This window comes from Bison bison, unplaced genomic scaffold, assembly GCF_000754665.1.
Source record: "Bison bison bison isolate TAMUID 2011002044 unplaced genomic scaffold, Bison_UMD1.0 scf7180017864522, whole genome shotgun sequence".
Lineage (NCBI taxonomy): Eukaryota > Metazoa > Chordata > Mammalia > Artiodactyla > Bovidae > Bison > Bison bison.
The window spans coordinates 546,911-570,643 of NW_011495073.1; the positions used below are offsets into that span (position 1 = coordinate 546,911).

General features: G+C 44.8%; 1 protein-coding gene across 1 annotated transcript in view; it reads left to right on the top strand.

The window, feature by feature from the left end:
- Positions 1 to 22,367, top strand: part of ABCA13 (ATP-binding cassette, sub-family A (ABC1), member 13) — a 402,303-nt gene extending 379,936 nt beyond the window's left edge. Inside the window, exons 60-62 of the mRNA XM_010831050.1 lie at positions 19,976 to 20,081; positions 21,330 to 21,467; positions 22,275 to 22,367. Of these exons, the coding sequence (XP_010829352.1) occupies positions 19,976 to 20,081; positions 21,330 to 21,467; positions 22,275 to 22,367 (337 nt within the window). The remainder of the gene's footprint in view (positions 1 to 19,975; positions 20,082 to 21,329; positions 21,468 to 22,274) is intronic.
- Positions 22,368 to 23,733: the final 1,366 nt, after the last annotated feature.

Consider the following 23,733-nt stretch of genomic DNA (forward strand, 5'->3'; position numbering starts at 1 on the left):
AGGCCCACTTGACTTCACATTCCATGATGTCTGGCTCTAGGTCAGTGATCACACCATCGTGATTATCTGGGTCGTGAAGATCTTTTTTGTACAGTTCTTTGTGTATTCTTACCACCTCTTAATATCTTCTGCTTCTGTTAGGTCCATACCATTTCTGTCCTTTATCAAGCCCATCTTTGCATGAAATGTTTGCTTCGTATCTCTAATTTTCTTGAAGAGATCTCTTGTCTTTAGTATACGATATTTATCTTTCTCTTTCTGACTTCCTTCACTCTGTATAATAGGCTCTGAGTTAATCTACCTCATTATAACTGACTCAAATGCATTCCTTTTTATGTCTGAGAAATATTCCATGGTGTATATGTATCACAACTTCTTTATCCATTCATCTGTCGATAGACATCTAGGTTACTTGCATGTTCTAGCTGTTGTAAATAGTGCTTCCATGAACAATGGGATACATGTGTCTCTTTCAATTTTGGTTTCCTCAGGGTATATAACTAGGAGTGGGATTGCTGGGTCATATGGTAGTTTTATTCCTAGTTTTTTAAGGAATCTCCATACCGTCTTCCATAATGGCCGTATCAATTTACATTCCCACCAGTGGTTCAAGAGGGTTCCTGTTTCTCCATACCCTCTCTAGCATTTATTGTTTGTAGACTTTTTGATGGCCATTCTGACTGGTGTGAGGTGATATCTCATTGTAGTTTTGATTTGCATTTCTCTAATAATGAGCAATGTTGAACATCTTTTCATGTGTTTGTTAGTCATCTGTATGTCTTCTTTGGAGAAATGTCTATTTAGGTCTTTTTCCCACTTTTTGATTGGGTTTGTTTTCTTGGTATTGAGTTGTATGAGCTGCGTGTATATTTTGGAAATTAATCCTTTGTCAGTTGGTTCATTTGCTATTATTCTCTCCCATTCTGAGGGTTGTCTTTTCACCTTGCTTATAGTTTCCTTTGCTGTGCAAAAGCTTTTAAGTTTAATCAGGTCACACTTGTTTACTTTTGTTTTTATTTCCATTACTCTAGGAGGTGGGTCATAGAGGATCTTGCTTTGATTTATGTCATCAAGAGTTCTGCCTATGTTTTCCTCTAAGAGTTTTATAGTTTCTGGTCTTACATTTAGGTCTTAATCCATTTTGAGTATATCTTTGTGTATGGTGTTAGGTCTGATTCCTTTCTTTTTAAAAGAATTTATTTACTTTTAATTGGAGGATAATTCCTTTACAATATTGTGTTGGTTTCTCCACCTTTGCTTGTTTGAATTCCTTTCCTGGACCCAAAGGGGCAGACCCCAAGAACCGGCCAATCAGAGAATGTTCCTCCAAAGGGCTAGCCCTTCCCCAAGTCCTTTCTGAGCTTCTCAGCCCAGCATCCTGCTGCATGCCCATCCTCCCACCTCCTCCGTCCCTCCTGTTTTAAATGCATTCATCAAAATATGAGTTGTCATGAGGCCCACAGACTAGAAGATGATTGGACCGAGGGCTTTGTCACATCTTCTGGGCAGAGGTGTGAGGCTTGAACTCAGTGGGAGGTACCAGATTGGCCCAATGGAGTCTCTCCCATTGGGTGCCCATCAGTCTCGGAAGTGAGCTCATGGTGCCTGTGGCATTCATAGGCCTGGTAGGTGGGCATCTCAGGAGAGGTAGCAACCATGGGTCCAGGAGAGGGGACTGCTCTGGTTGGGGGTCATAGAGAAGTCTCTGAGTACAGGTAAAAGTACCATGGGGAGACTGTTTAAAGGGCATTGGATTCTTGATTGCATAATAGACACATCTCTATAAATACTGGATGTGAGAACACTTAAGAGGGATGAATGTACACCAGCTAAAGAATGCTTTGATTTAATGTTGAAATTAAAGGGAATCATTGGGCTGAGTGAAATCCACCCTGGGAATAGCTGATTTTTAAATATTGGTGGGAAAAGACCCTGATGCTGGGAAAGATTGAGGGCAGGAGGAGAAGGGGATGACAGAGAATGAGATGGTTGGATGGCATCACCGACTCAATGGACATGAGTTTGAGCAAACTCAGGGAGATAGTGAAGGACAGGGAAGCCTGGCATGCTGCAGTCCATTGGGTTTCAAAGAGTCAAATACAGCTGAGCAACTGAACAATACATATGGCTGAACGACCATGGGTTTTCTGGCCTTACCTTGGGTTTCACAAGCCTGCATTCTTTTCATTTTGGGGTGGATCACTCTTTCAGCGGAGCCTGTCCTGTGTCTCATTCGGCAGCGCCCCCAGCCTGGGGATGACAGCACAGCATGTCCCCAGACATGGCCCTGGTTGCGAAGCACCATCTCACCTGCACTTTCCCCCGTGTCTTCAGGCAGTCAGAGATGGCTGGACATGCGGGCAGAACTGAGGTTGGAACTCAGAGTCCCCAGGGTAGCTCAGGCTGTAGCCCTGCCCTTTCCCTGACCTCCAAGGTGTGGCTCTGCGTCAGCTAGAGGAGAGACCGTGAGCGGGATGGGCTGGGAACAGGCCTGATGAGGGCCAGCTCTGCACACACTGGGGGATGGTTCTTCCTGTAGGCTGGTCCTCTGGGCCCTGGGTAATCTCATTTTGCATAAGTTCCAGGATCTAGTGAGAAGAGCATCTTCCTCTCCTTCCAGCCTCAGTCTGGTCCAGCTCAGATGTGAGAAATGGTATCCCGGTGCCAGTGGGCCTGGAGGACACTGTGAAGATGGCAAGTTGGGGTCCCCCACATCCTCTGAACACCCCTCCTCTTCCTGCCTCACTGTCTCCCGCTTGCTTGGACACCTTGCAGCCATGACTGCACCCCACCAAGCCGCCCGCACCGCCCTCCTTCCTGGCCAGGGCACGGGGCCTCTGGCCTCTCCGAGGCTCAGCACTTCTCTGCCTTGTGTCTTCGCAGCTACTGCTTGTCTCTTCTTTGGCAGGAGCTGTCTCCTCCCTGCCAGGAGTTCTGTCTGTGCCAGACCCACCTGGTTCCAGTGAGACCTGACACTCCTGGATAACACCGCCTGGGTCCTTTGTCTGCCAGCATCGCCCTGGGCTCAGCATCCGTGCCGTCTCAGGGATGGAACTTGGGGGCAGTGAGAGCCAGTCCTGGATGCCTTGGTGCAGGGAACCCAACAGAACCACCTCAGAGATGCGCATGTGGTCCTGAAATGTTCAGGCTTTGATTCCCAGGAGCTCTCATGTTGCCAGACTCTAGACTCACTCCTTTGTTAATAATTGGACATCCTATTTTGTCAGGTTCCAGGCCTTCTTTTTATAACTTTTTAAGGTATCTTAAGTCATATTTCTAAACAACTAAACATTGTGTTTGGAGAAGGAAATGGCAATCCAATCCAGTATTCTTGCCTGGAAAATACCATGGATGGAGGAGCCTGGTGGGCTACAGTCCATGGGGTCGCAAAGAGTTGGACACGACTGAGTGACTTCAATTAGTTAGTTAATTATAAACATTGTGTTTAACCTTAGAGCTGGCATTCTAATTTATTTTTAAATGTTTTTTGTGTTTGCAAGCCAAGAACAAACCAAGTCGAGTCTGATCACTGCTAGGTTTCTCTTCCTGGGACTTACCCAGGCTCTGGCTCTGCTGGTCCCGGCTTCAGCCAGCATCGCATCCTTAGCCTGCCTGCTGTGAAGACAGGAGGATTTGGCTAAAAGTGGGACTGGTGGGCCAGGAGGACCCACAGGGTCTACGACTGACTTTCTGAGGTGTGGTCTCTCAGGGAGGGTGGCACCCTGGCTCCGCCCCCATCTCTACCCCATCTCTGTGCCTCCCCATACCCCGTGCCCCCCAGCCTCTGCTTCAGGCTAGAGGTGTGTGTCCCTGCCCCCATCCAGCCACAGGGCTCTTGCCATCTCAGAGCTCCTCTCAGATCCCTCCTCAGTCTCATCTGCACTCCCTGCCTTTCTGCGCTCAGCCAGACCACCTCCCAGACATCATCCCTCCTCCGCCAGCCTCTGGGGGTGGAGGTCATGCCTGTGCTCAGTGGCTGTGGGGCTTGGATGCCACTTTACTTTGTCCCCTGTTTCCAATCAGAGCAGGAGAGTTCCTGGCGCCCCTGGAGGACCCCTTTAGGGTCAAGAAACTTGGGAACATGTCCCTCATCCTTTGGCCTTTTCCTTTTGAAAGTGAAAGTTGTTCAGTCATGTCCAGCTTTTGCAACCCCATGGACTATACAGTCCATGGAATTCTCCAGGCCAGAATACTGGAGTGAGTAGCCGTTCCCTTCTCCAGGAGATCTTCCTAACCCAGGAATCGAACTGGGGTCTCCTGCATCATTGCAGGAGGATTCCTTACCAGCTGAGCTACATGGGAAGCCTGTGGTTAAAGAAGTCGCCTTCTCTGAAATGTATAGAGCATGACAATAGCCTGCAGTCCCAGACCATCGCTCCTCGGTGACTGGGCCCTTCCAGGGAGTCACGCCCATTGCCCTTTCTCGCTTCCCCAGGCTCTGGGTCAGCCCTTCTAAGTTCCAAATTGCCTTTCTTCCCTGGTGGCCATTGATTCCTGTTTTCATCCCTGCTGAACTAAGTACTGTGTGTAGATCATCTAGCTTGCTAGGTAGTAATACCCAGAGATGACACCTGTAGAGTGCATTCCAGACCCTGGTGTTAAGTGCACGTGCACATATGTGTTTGTGTGAGCCACTCAGTCGTGTTTGACTCTGTGATTCCCACAAACTGTAGCTCACCAGGCTCCTCTGTCCATGGAATTCTCCAGGCAAGAATACTGCAGTGGGTTACCATTCCTTTCTTCAGGGGTTTTATGTGTATCAGGTAACTTATTCCTCATGACCATGATGACCAGCCCAGGAGCTGACATTATGGCCTCTCTACTTTTACAGGCACAGAAAGTAAGACTGGAACATTTGGGAGTCTCTCTAGGTCACTGGTTAGTGAATGGAAGAGCTGGATTTGAGCACAAGCACTGGGGCTGACCGTCCCCATCTAACAAGTACAGGAGTGAGCCAGGGTGAGGTTGGGGCTCACCTGTGGTCCATCTGACTGCTGAGCCCCCGGGTGGTCAGCTTGCACCAGGCTGGCTTCCCGCTGGCTGCAACCTGGGGCTGTACAGATGAGAATGGATGCAGATGCGTGCCGGGTCTTCAGCCACACCAGCCTTCCTCTTGGTGTGTTTCTGCATATTCTAATTGTCACTGAGAATCTGACCCCCCACTTAACATTTAACTTCTGATTTCCAGGTCTGAAAGATGCTTCAGTGGGGTCTCGCTAAATATTTATTCAACATTCTTCTCTTCCTATGTCCCTATTTTTGAGGAAGAAAATTGCTTCTTTATCAAGTGTATTTCTTGTATCCATTTGATACTGACGTGATCTCTTCCCCTTGAGACCTTCCTCCAGTGGTTTTCTCCTTCCTCTTCTGGATCTTTCAGGTTCTCTTTTGTGTCAGTTGTGAGATACATTTATCTATTAGTAACAGAACATGAGACACATTGAAGAATATTTATTAGGCATATTCATTTTCACATGTAGTAAAAACCCAGAAGCAACTGGTTATTGGCACTTGTTCACTTGGCTTGAGTCTTCACAATTTGCTTGGTCCCCAGAATAGCTGCTTGGCTCCACCCACCCGTCACATCCATGTCCTAGATGAGAATCAAGAAGAAGGAGGGAAAGGCAAAAAGGGCCCATGCCACCGTCCCCTCTTCAAGCAGGCTTTTCCAAGTCCCGCCCAGCGACTTTCACTTATATGTTGTTGGTCACCCTGGCTACTAGAAAGGCTAAGAAATATAGACCTGAGCTAGGGGCTTCCCCAATGAAATAAAGTTGATTTCTGTTACGAGGAAGACAAGGGAGGTAGATGCTAGGTGGTTCTGATAGGATTGTTTCCTCAGTTGAGAGTGGTTGTCAGTTTCAACGGGCTGTGATCTGTGGCTTCTGGTACAAGACTGATGTGTGATATGGAATATATGTCTGTACATCGTGTGCACGTGTGTATGTCTGTATAAAGGAAAGCTGGAGGCAGCGGTGGCTACCTGGTAACCAGGGATGACCAACACCGACCTCTGTGGGCACTGGTACCTCGTCCCAGGTAGTGAGGGATGCAGATTGTAATGGAGCACATCCTGAGAGTCTGGGCAGCTGCCTTATCACCTGCAGGCTGTGGGCACGTTCATGACCCACCAGGGAGGGACCGTAACAGCCGTGCATCACACCCCTTTGCTTTCCCTCCCTTGGGACTGGCTTAAGCGGGAGAGTTAAGTCTGAAGGTGAAAAGCGGTCCTCCCAGGAAGGAAAAATGAGTCACATTTCTGAAGCACAGAGTTTACACTTTGAAGTCTGCTGGGCCAGTTTAAGTGGAGAGGGAAGATGGGGCTGTATATGTATACACAAAATAAAACTTTATGTGATTTTAAAGAGACTACTTAAGATGATGAGAATTTTCATTTCCTTGAGTTGTCTGACATGCAAATTTTAGGAACTGAGAAAGAAAATGAAACAAACCTCAAAGGATGTGCTCATCCGTCATTTATGTTGCTATTTTACTTAAAATATAAAGAATGTGAATGTCATTCAGTCGCGTCCAACTCTTTGCGACCCCATGGACTATACAGTCCATGGAATTCTCCAGGTCAGAATACTGGAGTGGGTAGCCGTTCCCTTCTCCAGGGGATCTTCCCAACCTAGGGATCAAATCCAGGTCTCCCACATTGCAGGCGGATTCTTTACCAACTGAGCCACTGAGGGAAGTGCAAAATATAAAGAATAACCTGGAGGATTTATCCATCATTTTTCCACGAAGAGACAAGAGGAGGTACAATGATGTTTCAGTTCTCAAACTGTGACTTTCTGGGCATCTGCAAATTAATATATCACCTATGTGACACCATATGCTTAAGCATGACAACTTCAATCTATTACTTCTACAAAACATTACCACATACATAAAAGCCTAGACTTAGATTATATCGCCTGATAATAAACTGGCTCACTTAAAAATGAAATATCTGATGATTCTGTGTGTTTATATCATCTTCACAAAGGAGGAGGCACTTTGTACATGGGTGCATAGAATGACTTCTGCTGTGGCACGGAGCTTTTGAATCACGGGGGACAAGATTCTACTGGTCTGCGTTTTGCTTGCTTAGAAGCATTTCACCACTTCTAAAAACAATGAATTCATTCTCTTTACTAGAAATGGTTCTTTTGAGAGAAAGGACTGAGCTCTCCTCAGCATGTGTGCACTTTACAGAGGCGAGTAGTTTGTTGTCCTGTTTGCTTTGAAGACACTGAGCTGCCTGAACACACTCAGTGTTGCTCCAGGGGTTTCTGATCTACGTGCTCCTCTCCCGCTGGACTTCTTGGGCGATATCCCTGGTCTTGGACATTCAGCTCATGAGGGATGTCATCCAAAGTGTCACTTTACCAGAGGGAGCACCGTGCTTTGATTTTCTCATATTTTCCCTTGGAACAGTGGGACTGCTTCTTGCCTACAGTGAAGATGTGCAATGGAAGTGATGGGAGATTTTTTCCTGGATTCAGACTCACACCGTGATCCCTTTTCATTCGTGCACATTTGATGAGGGCCTGTGTCAGGACCCCAACTTGAGCCTGGTCCCTTATGTCAGTAAGTCTGGTGTCAGATGGACACACATTACAAAGACATGTAAATGCAACACAGTGAGGTAATTTTGTGGACAAAATGCTGTATGATGCAACTGTTATTGGGTGTCTCCTTAGTCACAGGGTCTTTAGCTGGATAGATGAATAAGGTGCAGCCCAAATAAAAGCTTACATAAGATACCATAAGTGCTACTCATGGTAAGACTTAGGAGGAGACAGCCCAGCATTTTAGATGATGGATTGCCTGGGTGGCTTCCTGGAGAAGGAGGCATTTAAACAAGGTGTATTTGTGGGAGGTGAATCAACTGTGTGAGCCCTTCTGGTGGTAGGAGAGTCATGGAGATGAGTAACGCAAATCACATTTGAGAAGAGCTGGACTGTCACACAGGTGCAGGGTGAATAATGGGGGCGTCCACTTGGAGACAGTGTTTGGGGTTAAACCAAGGGAGGTTTAAATTCTGGGGTGGAAAATTAGGGAACAAAGGGAAGCAATAAGAAACAGGAGCAGAAATGGTCCATTAAAAGGTGACTTTTGTTCTTTAGCTGGAAGTTAATTAAGATGAACTGGAGTCAGCTGGGAACAGGGCAGGCGGGAAAGAAAGCATTGGTGGGGAGGCTTGGCAGAAGAATAATAGAGCTTTACAGCCAGCTGGTCTGAGGCAATAGGACAGAAGGAGCTGTCATGTCACTAGCCTTGGGATCTGGGAGGTGGAAGATGGTGATGTCAGGGGAGAAACACGAAGTCAGGATGGGCTGAGAGGGAGGAGCTAGGAGCGTGTTCTCTGTGAGCCTGGGGGCTGCCCAGGGGTTCCTAAGGAAGAAAGGATGCTGTGTTCTGCCCGGATGCTCTTAGCTGTGGCAGGAGACAGGGAGAGAAGCCTAAAGCTGATGGTGATCGTCGACTCTCTCTGGAGACAGAGGCAGGGGGTAGCTGGATTCGTGCCACCTTTGTCACTTTTGCGGATTTGGATGTCGTGGGGCAGGGCTCTCATCCATGTGCTTACCTTTCCTGAAACATTACTGAACTTGGGCCATGTGTCAAGTGCTGTTTGTGCATCATCTCATTTAATAGCCTAAAGAGCTGTGATTCACCCGCTTCACCATAACGCAGCTCAGACCTAAACAAGCTCGGCAGTTGGCTCAGAACGCAGAGTTACAACTGAACCAGTTTTAGAACTCAATTCTCAACTCCTAAGATCCTCATACTACGGCTGTCTCCCCAACTCACCCCAAACTGACGGCATGATAGAGCTCTGCTGCTGGGAGCTCTTGGGCGTCTGTCTGTGATGCCAGCTGGGAGCTTCCTCTGTAGAACTTTCTTCTCTTGCCTCTGCGGAGAGAACAGACTCCCCTCGTTTTGAAACATGGGCTGACTCCTCTTTGAAAGCTAGTATGGCTGGATGAGATGCAGCCAGTCAGTCAGTCTGACGTTACAGTCAGACTTGGAACATCACCTCTAGGGCTTTGAAAAAGTTATTTAACATTTCTGAAAGCTTGTTTTTTTCTCTTAATGGGGACAATCATACATATTTTGTGGTACTGTGGAAAGAAGTAGCTGGATACAGTGAGTATATTTCTACCTTGAGGGCTAGGACACCCTGAGATCAAATTGTGCTTTATTTCCTCAGTTCTTTTCTCAAAAGCTACTCTCCAGTTGGATCTCCTGTATGTAGTCCACCTATTCATAGAAGCATGAGAGCCCCTGGATGTTAGCTAGCAATATAGCCACTTGGAAATAAGAATGCACTTTCCAGCTCTCACTGTCTGTACATATGGGAAAAGAGATTATAGAAGAGGTACTAGCAACTTCAAGGATATGAATTTGTAAGGAAGGGTGTGCACTTTTTCTGCCTCTTCCTTCCTTGCTTCTGATGTGAATGCAGATGTGATGGTTAGAGATGAAGCAGCCATCTTGGACCATGAGGCAACTTCAGCAATGGAGACCTGTGAGCAGAGCAATATTACAGGATGGGCCAAAGAAAGGCCTTACCCTTTTGTGGTTGCCTGACCTCAGATTTTATACTTGCTAATATCCTGCTTCTCTGGGTTTTCTGCCACTCATTTATGAATCTGAACAGACTAGCACTCTCTGACATATAAAACACAACATTCGTGGTTTTTACTATTTTAAACTTTTTCCTGATAGAATGTAAATCCTTTGACAGTAGACCTTTGTTTTTATTAATGTATCTCTGACATTCGGGACAGTACATGACGTATGCTCAGGGTACTTGTTGAACAAATAAATAGATGAGTGAATGAACGCAAACTCTGTAGTGCATGGGATACCTTTGCTAGACGATATCTTCTTCCAGGCTGCTTTGATTGAACTTTAAAAGAGCAGTCAGATGAGACTGTGGGAGAATTTAGGCTCTGCTCAGCTTAATGAAGAATAATAACAACAATCAACCCCTTTGATAAAGATTTCTATCCAGCTCCCACTGATCTCTGGACCGGATGAAGCCTGCTTTCTCCCAGAACCTTCTGCATTGTTTGTCCTTTGTTGGCTGCTTTTAGAAACAGGCTCTGTCTTACTCAGTGTCTCCATGAACAGGAACCATCAGGTGCGTGATGCAGGCCCAATTGCTGCTCAGTCTTGGCAGTGTTTTCCTGTCACTTCCCTGCAGGGTAGCCAGACCCAGTACTGACGTAGCCTGACCTGCCAAGAACTAATGTGCACATAGACAGCAAAAATGTGCCACTCCAAAGCTCAGCGGGCACTGCAGGATGGTGAGTTCCGGTTGCAAATGCAGCTTAATAAGCCCAGGAATACCCAGGCTAGCCAAAGAAATGGATTCCTCTTAGCCCAGGACTTTGCTTCCCTGTTGGCTCAGATGGTAAAGAATTTGCCTGCAATGCGGGAGACCTGGGTTTGATCCCTGGGTTTGGAAGATCCTTTGGAGGAGGGCATGGCAACCCACTCCAGTATTCTTGTCTGGAGAATCCCATGAAGAGAGGAGCCTGGCAGACTACAGTCCCTGGGGTCACAGAGAGTTGGACATGACTGAGCGATGGAGCACAGCACCGTGAGGAGGTCAGCTCAGTGCAGTAAATGGTGAACTAGGTCGGAACTGTATTTCAGGTTTCAAATAATTCAGGATTAAAATTTTGGAAGTTTATTTACTCTGGGTTCAGTTAGCCTAAAATTTAGGTGTGTGTGTATATGTATCTCTGTGTGTATGTGTGTGTACATGTTTCTCTGTGTGTGAGTGTACATGTGTGTCTGTGCATGTATGTATGTTTGTATGTGTGTATATAAGTGTGTGTGTTCGTGTATGTGTGTGCATTCAAAGAAAATGCGTGAGGCCGCAACGGTTTAAAGGTTTCATAGTTGAGAAGCATTTTACAAATTTGATTTGGGGCTCTCTTTTATCAAAAGCATAAAAAAAAACTTTGCATGAGTTAGCTTTTGTTGTAAACAGCTGCAAAGTGAAGTTTATGAGATGCAGTGGCTGATATGATTTTCATTCATCCTCCAGCAGCTGCAGATGGGCTGGTCTGGATGGTTCAAAGGGGCTGGCTCTGTCCCACCTGTAACACATCCTCCTTCCAGAATCAGTGTCTGAGCATTTTCCAAACAGGAAAATGTCTAGAGAGCACAAGTACGATTCAAGCCTGAGGTCACATCGCACCTGCAAATCATGTCACATGGCTGTTAAGAAAAAGAGCAGGAGAACAGTCTCACCCCTTAAGGCAAGAACTCAGCAGGGTGATATGGCAAAGGGTATCATGTTGGAGCCATGCTTCCCTGGTGGCTCAGAGGGTAAAGAAACTGCCTGCAATGCGGGAGACCCAGATTTGATCCCTGGGTTGGAAAGATCCCCTGGAGAAGGGAATGGCAGCCCGCTCCAGTATTCTTGCCTGGAGAATTCCATGGACAGAGGAACTTGGTGGGCTAGAGTCCATGGGGTCACAAAGAGTCGGACACAACCGAGTGACTAACACTTTTACAATCTACTACAGTCCCAACCACTTGTCATTGATTTTTCAAAACAGTGGCCATCCTTTCTTTGTCTTTTAACAGATTAATTGAAATATACTTTACATGTCATACAACTCTCTCGCCTAAAGTGTATAATTCAGTGCTTTTTAGCATATTTACAATTATGTGCAACCTTCTCCACAGTCAATTTTAGAGCATTTTCATCATCTCAAAAAGAAACCCTGTCCCTTTAGTGATCAATTTTCTTTTCATTCTAGTTCTAACCTCCACTGATCTGCTTTCTGTCTCTAATAAAGTTGTCTCTTATTGACCTATAAATGGAATTACATAATATATGGTCTTCTCTGACCAGCAGCGTTCACTCATTGCAGCGTTCACTCATTAAGGCTCATTTGTGTTATCAGTACTTCATTTCTTTTTAAGGCCAAAAAACATACAACACTTCTGTTTGTTCATTGTCAGTGGGCGTTTGGGTTATGTTCACCTTTTGGCTGTTATACATTCTGTTGTTACAAACAATCAGCTAGGAGTTTTCTTAGGGGCATATCTTTTATTTCTTTGGGTATATACCTTTGAGGAAAATTGCTAGATCATATAGTAAAGTGAAAGTGAAAGTCACCCAATCGTGTCTGACGCTTTGTGACCCCTTGGACTACACAGTTCATGGAATTCTCGGATTCTTTACCAGCTGAGCCACCAGGGAAGCAGCTCATATCGTGAACTCTGTGCTTAAACATTAAAGGAGCTGTCAGTTTGTTTTCCAAACTCTCTGTACATTCCTATCAGCCCTGAATGAAGTTTGTAATCACTCTACATCCTGTTCATTACTTTTTATTATCTGAATTTTTATTCTAGCCATCCCAGTGAAGAGTAGTATCTTGTGGTTTTGATTTGTCCACGTGCTTGTTGCCCACTTGCCTGTCTGCTGTGGAGAAATGCCTATTCATATCTTCTGTCCATTTAAACAGTATTAGGTTGTCTTTTTATTATTAAAAGAGTTGCACATTCTAGGTACAAGTCCCTTTTCAGATAGGTGATTTGCAAGTATTGTCTCATTTTTAAATGCACTTTTTAATTGGAGTATGATTGCTTTACCATGTTGTATTAGTTTCTGTTGTACAACAGTGTGAATCAGCCATAGGTATGTCCGTCCCCTGCCACTCGGGGCTCCCTTGCGCATCCTCCCACCCTTCTAGGTTGTCACAGAGCACTGAGCTGAGCTTCTTGTGCCGCGCATGCGCATCCTCCCACCCTTCTAGGTCGTCTCAGAGCACTGAGCTGAGCTTCCTGTGCCAAGCAGTGGCTTCCTGCTAGCTGGCTGTCTGACACGTGGTCGTGTATATATGCCAGTGCTACTGTCTCAACTTGTTGGTTTGCTTTTTCATTTTCTTGATAATACCTTTAGAAGCACTGCAGCTGCTGCTGCTAAGTCGCTTCAGTCATGTCCGACTCTGTGCGACCCCATAGACGGCAGCCCACCAGGCTCCCCCGGCCCTGGGATTCTCCAAGCAAGAACACTGAAGTGGGTTGCCATTTCCTTCTCCAATGCATGAAAGTGAAAGTGAAAGTGAAGTCGCTCAGTCATGTCCAACTCTTCTCGACCCCATGGACTGCAGCCTACCAGGCTCCTCCTTCCATGGGATTTTCCAGGCAAGAGTACTGGAGTGGGGTGCCATTGCCTTCTCCGTTTAGAAGCACAGATGTCTTTAATTTTGATAAAGCCCAACTTACCAGTTTTTTCTTTTGTTTTTCATGTTTTTTTTGTCATATCTGAGAATCTCTTGTGAAATCAGAGAAAGTGAAGATTTATCGCTATGTATGATTTTAAGAGTTTTGCATTTTTACACACCTACATTTAGATATTTGATCCATTTTGCATAAACTATATGTGTTAACTCTTGGTATTGCTGTATATCCAGACCAATTTGATGAAAACATTATTCTTCTCATTGAATGGTTCTGACCACCTTGTCAGAACCATTCAATGGGTTGACCATAGGCCCACAGGCTTATTTCTGGACCCAATACTGTTCATTGGTCTATATATCTATCCTGATACTAATACGAAACTGTCTTGATTACTGTTGCTTTTGAGTACGTTTTGAAATTTGTATTAGTCCTTCAGCTTTCTTCCTCTTTTTAAGATCATTTTAGCTAGTCTAGGTCCAGTGCAGTTGCCGCCACCCTTGGGACCAGGTCAGCTCAGCCGTGTACCCTCTCATCATGTGCCCCCAAACACATCAGGCTCCAGTGTACTGCGAACTTAGTCACTTCCCTGATGTTGTTGAACATGGAGCTGGGGGCAAGGTGGGCACGGGCAGCACAGAGCTTCCCGTTTGCCTGGTGCCATCTTGCACCCACTATTTCTCATCTCCACACTCCTCTGGCAGGCAGCATGTATCTACCCTGGTGTCCAGCAGGAGTGTTTTAGCCACATTCAGGCCCCAGAGACTTTTGCCCTGAATCTGGCTTCTTGAAGCATTTTCTCAACAAGGGGAGGGAGTCTGCCTCTTAATTCCTCTCTGCTAAGAAAATCATTTTTCTCATTATTCCCTTATTGTTTTAAAGGCTGTATTACATAGGGTCTGACTGGAGTCCACATAGATTATTTGGGAACTCTCTAAAATGAAATTCAGAAGAGCTTTAATCACATCTTCTAAGAGGACCCATCCCCCTTACACCCCAGGAGTTTCAAACTCCAGCCAGATAGCATCAAGTGCATTTGCTTGTGGGCCTGGAACAGAGTACTTCCTGCTGCCAGAAAGGGCTTTTTGAAGCTGTGATCTTTGTCCAGAGGGCAGCTGAGCGGGGTGCAGGCTCTGAGGGTCCCCATTTTCATGATGCTATTTCCCTCCTGGGATCTCATGCATAAATTCTATGGCCATCTCTCCAGGCAGCACTCATCAGGTCAGGCAGTAAACTGCAGTGGCCGTTTTCCATGGGGCGTTTGCTGAATTATGTAGAGAGGCTCAGAGGGAGAAGTCAGGAGGAGAATGATTACCTTAGTCCCATCTGCCTCTGCAGGGGATCCTGGTGTGAGCACAGCCTGGCAGCTGAGACTGTCTGCAGGCAGATCTCCAGAATTTGTTTTGTTATGAAGTCTGATGTAACTGGACATCCATCCAACTGCTAGAAACATCTACATTTCCTAAAGACCCTTCCCTTCTTGTGCTGACATTACCCAGGATGGACAGACATTAAAACCACAAAAAAGCCATTCTCTTTGATGACCAGGCTTCTTTTTTAACTTAATTTTAATTGCAGTATAGTTGCTTTTTAGGGCTTCCCAGGTGGGTCAGTGGTAGAGAATCTACCTGCCAATGCAGGAGACATGGCTTCAAACTCTGGGTAGTGAAGCTTCCCTGGAGGGCATGGCAACCCACTCCAGTATTCTTGCCCTGGAAATCCCATAGGCAGAGGAGATAATGGGCTACAGTCCATGGGGTCGCAGAGTCAGATATAGCAGAGCATGCACACATGCACGCAGCTGCTTTTCAATGTTGTTAGTTTCTGCTATACAGCAGAGTGAATCAGCTCTATGTATACATGCATCTCCTCTGTTTTGGATTTCCTTCCCATTTAGGTCACCACAAATTACTGAGTAGAGTTCCCTGTACCATATGTTACATTCTCATTCAGTTCAGTTCAGTCACTCAGTCGTGTCTGACTCTTTGATACCCCATGGACTGCAGCACACCAGGCTTCCCTGTCCATCATCAACTCCTGGAGGTTGCTCAAACTCATGTCCATCGAGTCGGTGATGCCATCCAACCATCTCATTCTCTGTCGTCCCCTTCTCCTCCTCTCTTCAATCTTTCCCAGCATCAGGATCTTTTCAAAGGAGTCAGCTGTTCACATCAGGTGGCCAAAGTGTTGGAGTTTCAGCTTCAGCATCAGTCCTTCCAATGAATATTCAGGACTGATTTCCTTTAGGATTGACTAGTTGGATCTCCTTGCAGTCCAAAGGACTCTCAAGAGTCTTCTCCAATACCACAGTTCAAAAGCATCAGTTCTTTGGTGCTCAGCTTTATCGTCTAACTCTCACATCCATACATGACTACTGGAAAACCATAGCTTTGACTAGATGGACCTCTGTTGGCAAAGTAATGTCTCTACTTTTTAATATGCTGTCTAGGTTGGTCATAGCTTTTTTCCCAAGGAACAAGTGTCTTTTAATTTCACGGCTGCAGTCACCATCTGCAGTGATTTTGGAGCCCACAAAATAAAGTCTCTCTCTTTCCGTTGTTTCCCCATCTGTTTGCCATGAAGTGATGGGACCAGATGCAATTTTAGTTTTCTGAATGTTGAGCTTTAAGCCAACTTTTTCACTCTCCTCTTTCACTTTCATCAACAGGCTCTTTAGGCTGCTGGGTGGTATTATCTGCACATCTGAGGTTATTGATATTTCTCCCGGCAATCTTGATTCCAGCTTGTGCTTCTTCCAGCCCAGCATTTCTCATGATGTACTCTGCATATAAGTTAAATAAGCAGGGTGACAACATACAGCCTTGACCTACTCCTTTCCCAATTTGAAACCAGTCCGTTGTTCCAAGTCTGGTTCTAGCTATTGCTTCTTGACCTGCATACAGGTTTCTCAGGAGGCTTGATGTGAGAGCATTACTACTAGGAATGCTATGGGGGACTTCCCTGGTGATTCGGTGCTTAAGAATCGCCTTCTAGTGCACACAACTTGGATTCAAAACCTGACTGGGGAACTAAGATCCCACATGCCATGGACAAAGTGTCGACTTAAAAAATAGTCACAACCTGAAAGCAGACTGAAGGTAGAGATGTTTTATTTGGTGGGAAAACCTTAGGACTTCAAGCCCTGGAGACAGCATCCCAAGTAGCCCTGAGCAGTAGGTCAGTTTATATTGATGTTTGCAACAAAGGGGGCAGGCAGCCTGAATATCAAATATTATTGTTAAGTAAGGAAAACTAGACATCAAGTTAAAGAATTTAGTATTCTTCTATGTACGGAAAGATGCAAGAGTCTGGGGTTATTGAAGTCATTTTTTCGTATGCATCTCAGCTATCTAAGGCCAAGCATCCTAGATTTTTACAGAGGTATTCTTTTCTTTCTTGAATTCCCTTAGGGCTCACTGGCTCACCCTGGGGTAGATTCATAATCACTGATGACTGTGACATCCTTAAGTTGTCGAGTAGGGAGTGGCACACTTATCGTCTGCATGGCTCAGAAATTCACATTTGGAGGGCAGGAATCGCAGATAGCTTTGACATTCTTGTTTGTTTATATGGCAGGAGATATATTTCACAAAAACCTGCATGCTGCAACTAAATAAATATTTTTTTTTAAATGAATGCCATGAGTGTGAGCGATTTGCAGAGGAGCCTCTGGAAGCTGAATAAAACTGATGAGTATCCATCACTGAGTCACTCCCTCCTTATTTCCTCCCTGGCTTGTACAGTATATATGTGTACACTTCTTATTCCACTAGTCCATTGCTACTCGCCTGTTTTACTGTTTATTGCATATGTTACACTGAACGTTTGTGGTACCTAAATGCTGATTCTCAATAGTGACTGAGTGCTTCTTACAGGCATCTTCAGTGACAGGTAATGCTGTTTATTTGTCTTTACGTAATTGCTGGCTTTGCAAATGATGTGGATGTGATCGGTTATCTGCAAATGTGAGAGGGATGAGTGAGTTTATACACAAATGACTCCTTTGCTACTTTGAAAGCTTTTAGAATGGAAAGTGCACGAATCGAATAAATCCTTCGTGGAATTTAGATCATTGGCATTAAGTGTAGGTTATAGGCAGAAGTGAGAAAGTAAGAATAATGTAAATTAGATATATCATAATTTGATTCTACAAAGATTCTCTCAATTATTGAAGATGCTGTGATTGTATAATTTTCTGTCTGCATGTCTTATCAAGTATTCTAGAGAGATCCTGAGGAGTTTGCAATCTATTTCAGAAACATTTTCTCTTTGGTGGTTTTTTTTTTTTTTTTTTTTTTAAGGAACTGTGCAATTCTGATTCTCTAGAGTAAAGCTGAAATGGCTTAGTGCAAATATAACTTTTAAACATTAATTTGTATACATGCTTATGGTGAGAATATTAGACCATTATTGGAATTTAGCGTGCATTAAACAACATTCTAGGAGAATACCCCTGGAGGGCTGCCATTTCTGATGATGTGAAGGGGATCCTAATGTGCGTGAAACAATGAAGTCATTTCTGCTTAGTCAGTGTCACCTCTCACCCTGTATTTCTGTGTAATAAGTGCTGCAGATTCATGTTCTGATTCTTTACTTTTTGAGGTAATAGTTGATTTATAATATTGTGTTAATTTCTGCTGTGCAGGAAAGTGACTCAATTATGCACATATGTACATTCTTTTTCATATTCTTTTCCATTGTTGGGTAAGATATTGACTATAGTTCCCTAAGCTATACAGTAGGACCTTGTTGGTTATCTGTTTTATATAGAGTAGTGTGTATGTGTTAATCCCAAGCTTCTGATTTATCCCTCTGCCTCTCCCCCTTGGCAACAAGTCTGTTCTCTATGTCTATGAATCTGTTTCATTTGTGTCATATTTTAGGTTCCACATAGAAGTGATATCATATGATACTTGTCTACCTCTGTCTGACTTCCTTAGTGTGGTCATCTCTAGGTACACCTGTGTTCTGATTTTTCATTTGCTTTGTCTACGTTCCCCAGATCTGTGAGCATCTTCACACCAAGGATGCTCCTCATTCTGGGCCTGTCCCATGTGGAACCTCACTTTAACTGGATGTTCATGCACCTGCTTCCTCAGGGGTTCGTGTACTCAGGCTTCTGACCCCCTTGTCAGGGGCCTCGGTCTATGAGCCTGTTTTCTAGATGAGAGAATGGAAGTGAGACAATTCGACTCCGTGGGGTCAGAGGTCTGGTGCATGGATGGGGAGCTGGATTTACACATAGGCTTCCAGACACTTTGACCTTCACTCTCAGGCTGGCCATAACCACGTGACTAGGAGCATCTCTCCCCAGGACAGCAGAGAGCTCTCTGAAGGGCAGCAGCTTCTGAGACAGCACCTCACCCTGGGAGCCGTTCAAGGATCTGGGCCTCAGCTCTTCCTCCATGGAACCCTGAAATACACCCATGTGGGAGGCTCTCAGGGACACAGAGCAGGCACCCTGGTTCCACGTCAGACATGCACCCCTGATCGAGGGGAGCCCAGAGCACATACACTTCCTGTACGAACCAGGTAGGGTCGGCCTCAGAGAGTCCTGGGAACGAGCTCAGGAGAGCCAGATGGGTGGGCTACCTCCCTGGCTGCTGTCACTCAGGTTTTGCCCATGTTCTCAGTGACCTCTCATCCCGGAGTGGACGTGAAACCATGAACTTGGAATAGCTGGGGGCAGTTGGAGTCACACACAGATCTCAGAGGAAGTCTGAGATCAGGGCAGGAGGTGGGAAAGCAGAACCGGGACCAGGATCTCTGGGTCTTTGCAAGGCTGTTCCGTGTCCCTGAAGCAAAGCCATATTATCTTTGTCCTCTTCTTCACCAGGTAGACTTACCTGAAAAGTGATTTGCCCATAAATGTGTTAGTTAGTCTCAGTCATGGAAAATTGACTTAAAAGTATCACATTTCCCCCAGCAATGATCGTGCTTGTAAGGCTCTGGGCGTAGTATTTTTTCATTCATTCATTCAACTACTGTTTATTAGTTCTAGGTACTTGGGGTAAATATATCAGTGATTTTTTGCTGATATAAAAATATATCAGCAAAACCAGCAAAAAATCACTATATCATGATATATTTGTGTATTTGCTTTCACTCAACAGATCTTCACTGAGATCTGACTGTGTGTCTGACACCATGCTGGGCACCTGGCCTATGTAATAGAACAATGTAAATCGTCTTGGGAAGCCCCCTCCACTCCTGGGGTTCACTATTAGAGGTTGTGTGTGGTAGGAGTGTCACCTCGGTTGTGGTTGCTCAGACCCCAGCAGACCTCCATTCACAGCTCTGTGACGTCAGGGCCTTGGCCCCCTGCAGTTGCTGGGCCCTCAGAGTTTGCGGACAGTTGAGGGAATTGTTTTTCATGATAAGCAAATGTCTGTCTTGATTCCATGATCAGCCCCTGTTACCGTCCACTCTTCTAGCCACTTGGGCATCAGTGCAGTTCTTGAGACTGGGATAGTCTCAGGGCTCATCTCCAACTCAGCTCTGGCTTCTTAACTTAGCACTTTGTCTTCACAGCTTGCATTTTCACCCTCTCTTTTGTATCGAACCAGGTGTTGATTCTAAGATTTGCTAAGTTTTCAAACAGATAAATCAGTGTCTGTGTTATTAATTCTTGAATATTCTGTTTTTGAGAACACACAATCTTCCAACAGTTTGGAATAGTTACTTACTTTTTCTGCCTTCCTGTGAAAATGGACTTAGAGTTTATCTATCTTAGATTTATATAATAGTAACCTTATTTTTTAAATTCAACTCTCAGGTTTGGTGATGGTTATACAGTCAAGATTTGGCTCCACAAGGAAGTAGATCAACACAGTGCTGTTTCCGACTGCTTGAAGCTCTATTTCCCAGGAATCCAGTTTAAGGTAGTGCTAACATTGTACATTACTTCATTTTGAGCTAAAAACCTCTCACAAATGCCCTTGTCTTTCCCCTATTTTAATTCTATGCTTCAAAGACAGTGCCTACTGTTGTGAGCTCATTGCAAAGTACAGGCCATATCTCTTCCCCCAAAACAGCAGGGGCTGTCTGTGGGTGTCACCTGACCTCTCTGAAGGATGGCTAGCCTCTGGTCCTGTTATGAGGTCTCCCAGTGCAGATAGTTCTTATTCATCTTCCCTTTCCTGTGGGCACAACTTCACATAGTTCATTTTCTTTAGGAGGGAAGATACACAAGTTAGCTTCTTCCATACATTTACTAGGGGGTTTGTAGCTTCTGTGGTTTCAGCATTAATTCACAAGAACTGCCCTGGGCTTGAGGTCACAGCCCTCTACACACCTGATGCAAAGTGTGGTCCCTGAACCAGTGGGTCCTCATCACCTGGGAGTGGGTGAGACCCGTAGCATCTCAGTCCCCAGCATCCTAACCCCTGGTCTGTGTGTTACCAAAGGGACCAAGCAACCCCTGTGCACAGGAACCTCTGAGAAGCACCATTTGCAGTTCTCTTGGATGACCCCAAGATTCCTGTTTGTCATAACTTCTAATAGATTGTTGTCCTTAAAGGAGCTATTGCTTGTCTATTTCATCTACAACCATTGGGTAAAATCCTACCCAGCAAGAGGCATGCTGTCTAGGTTACAGGGGTTCACGTTCAAGGCCCTCTACCCCGTGAAACTACTACTGGGGTCTCCACATGCACCCCTGAGAATGGGGCTCAGAGAGTTAAGCATCTTACTGGGAGTCGCTCTGCCAGTGGTGAGGATGGCGGGTGCTCTGGTGTGAGGTTCAGGGGTCTCTGTGCATCTGTCTCTGATACCACGTCCACCTCCCTCTCCCTAGCTGTTAACAGGGTCTTCTTTCCCCAAGAAAGGGTTTCCCAGGCTTGTGGCACAGTGGGGACAGAAAGGGGGCAGAGCAGCACCCCTCCCTGGGGGATACCTCTTATCAAATATGCCTCATGGTAAAGCACAACCCATGAGCATTCTTGGAAGGCTCACAAAACTGACCTCTGACTTTAGTTGGTATCTGAGGGTTTGAAAAGAGTTTGAAAAGGGTTTGAAAAGACACTGCTTTGAAAAGAGATAGTTTATTTGGCAATTAACTATAGTGTGGTCAGTTTTAATGATTCCTAATCCTGTGATCCAATCTTTTTTTTTTTTTTTTTTGCTTTCAGGGGCAGCGCCTTAATTTGTTGGAATATCACATGCCAAAAAGATGGGTGTGCTTAGCCAACCTGTTCAGAGTTCTAGAAGACAATAAAAGCTTCCTGAATATCAGACATTACTCCATCAACCAGACCACTCTGGAGCAGGTATAGTACCTTGAAGGAGACACTGGGTGGTTTTTCTTGAGGCCTGCTCCAGCTGATTTAAAAAAGGGGCAGATTACTTCTTGAGGTCACCATTTCTTTTATTAACCACTTTTTGAGTTTATAAAGGAGGTCTGTTGATTGTGTGCTCTCCACTCAAGGTAAGCATTCAGCATTCAGGGCTTCCATCAGCTCCTAGTTTCATTGGTGTTCAATAAGCAGGTCAGGTTGTCATCCACTGTGTCTCCAGTTATCCCCCACCGCCACTAATAACTGGGCTTCCCGGGTGGCACTAGCAGTAAAGAACCCTCCTACCAATGCAGGAGACATAAGAGGCGTGGGTCAGGAGAATCCCCTGGAGGAGGGCATGGCAACCCACTCCAGTATTCTTGCCTGGAGAAACCCTTGGATGGAGGAGCCTGGTGAGCTACAGTCTATAGGGTTGCAAAGAGTCAGACATGACTGAAGCGACCTGGCACCCACGCACACCACTAATAATTAAAGGGGCTCCACTGTGAGCTGACCTTAGGAAAAAACGTGCTTGGTTCCCTAAGAGTCCTGGCATGTGAAATTAGATCATAGGTCAATCTAAAATTGTGCTTAAGGCATCGAGAATTTCCTGGCAGTTTATTGTGTCTGGAAATGTTTATCATTCCTGAAGTTCAGACCTATGTGTTGAAGGTGAATCGGAAGGATTGGTATGAATGAATGGTTGTGATCCTTAGGAATGTTTGAGAAGATGTTCCTTGTATGAGAACAAAGGGTTGAGGGTTCCTCGAAGTTAGCAATTGTGTTCATCATTTCTTCCAGATATTTGTTAATTTTGCGACTGAGCAGTGGCAAACTCCATCACCTTCTGAACTGTCCGCCAAGTGTGATCACTCACGGCACCTGCCTGTCTAAGCACTAAGAAGACGCTTTTTAGGGAAATAAAACCTTGTCTTTTGTTTTAATTAAATTCAAAGATCAAAGAAGCAAGTGGGCCCCAAAGAAGGTGGAAGACACGGGTGGCAATCCAGTCTCATTCTCGCCTTCATGTTCTGTTTTGAAGCTCTTTGTTAGTTAATAATGAACACACTGAAAGGTCATGCTTTTCTGTAGACTTTTGGGCACTTTCTCTGATTTAGTTACTCTTTTTGCCAAGCCAAGGTGGCTTCCTGGGACACAGGAAGGAATTCACATTCCTTCAGGAGCTAGAAAGGCTGTCAGAGGTTGTCCGGGTGAAATGTTCCATTTTAGTTTTAAAGCAGCTAAGGCCCCGAAGGTTAAAGACTTTCCTGACTTATTTGCATAGAGAATAATACCCAGGATTGTTTCCTGTTTTTGTCGTCTTTTTACGAGGTTATCTTTGTTGTTGTTCAGTCGCTCAGTTGTGTCTGACTCTCTGCGACCCTTTGACTGTAGTTCACGAGGCCCCTGTCTCTGTCCATGGAATTTCCCAGGCAAGAATACTAGCGTAAGTTGCCATTTGCTTCTCCAGGGCAATTACCTTTACATGTGTCTAAGTAACAATTCAGTGATTTAAATGCACCCTTTCCATAACCCTGGATGACATTATATGGTATGAAATGAAAGCATACCATTTCTTCCTTATAAAAGAGTCTTTTTAAAAATAGTAATTAAAGAAATTTTTAGTCAATTTTGCTTTATCAAAATTAAGTAAATTGAACTGGGGACTCTGTATCATTTACAAAAAATTTGACCAGAGTTTCCCAGATTATAAATTTAGGGAAATATAGAAAGAATTGTGATATAGATGTATTTTCCTTTTATTAATTTGAATTAGTTATTGTTGTTCTTAAAGTTATTCTAAGTCAGTGGTTTTCAGAGTGTGTTGGTGCCCATAACAGCTGCATCAGCATCTTCTGGGAGCTTGGTAGAAATGCAGGTTTTCAGCCCCCACCCCAGAATCTAAAACTCTGGGCCGGGGGCCCTGCAGTCTCGATTTAAACAAGTCTCCTGGGTTTCTGAGGCACTTTTCAGCTTGAAAATCAACGATCTAAGAAATACGTAGATACCTTCTAATTATAGAAGCAAAAGTACCACTATATGTAGGAAACACTGATTTTTAGACAAGTTTATATTTCTAAAGTTATGTTATTCTCAGAATTATTGTCCTTGGAATGGTCTCAGATATAAAGCACTCAGGTGTGGCTCTAGAAGGCTGTGTAAACTTGAATAAAATCACCATGTCTGCTCCTTGAAAGAGTTTCTAGGCAGACACTTCTGAGTTGAAAGTTTTCTCAACCTTCATTGAATAACATTTTTC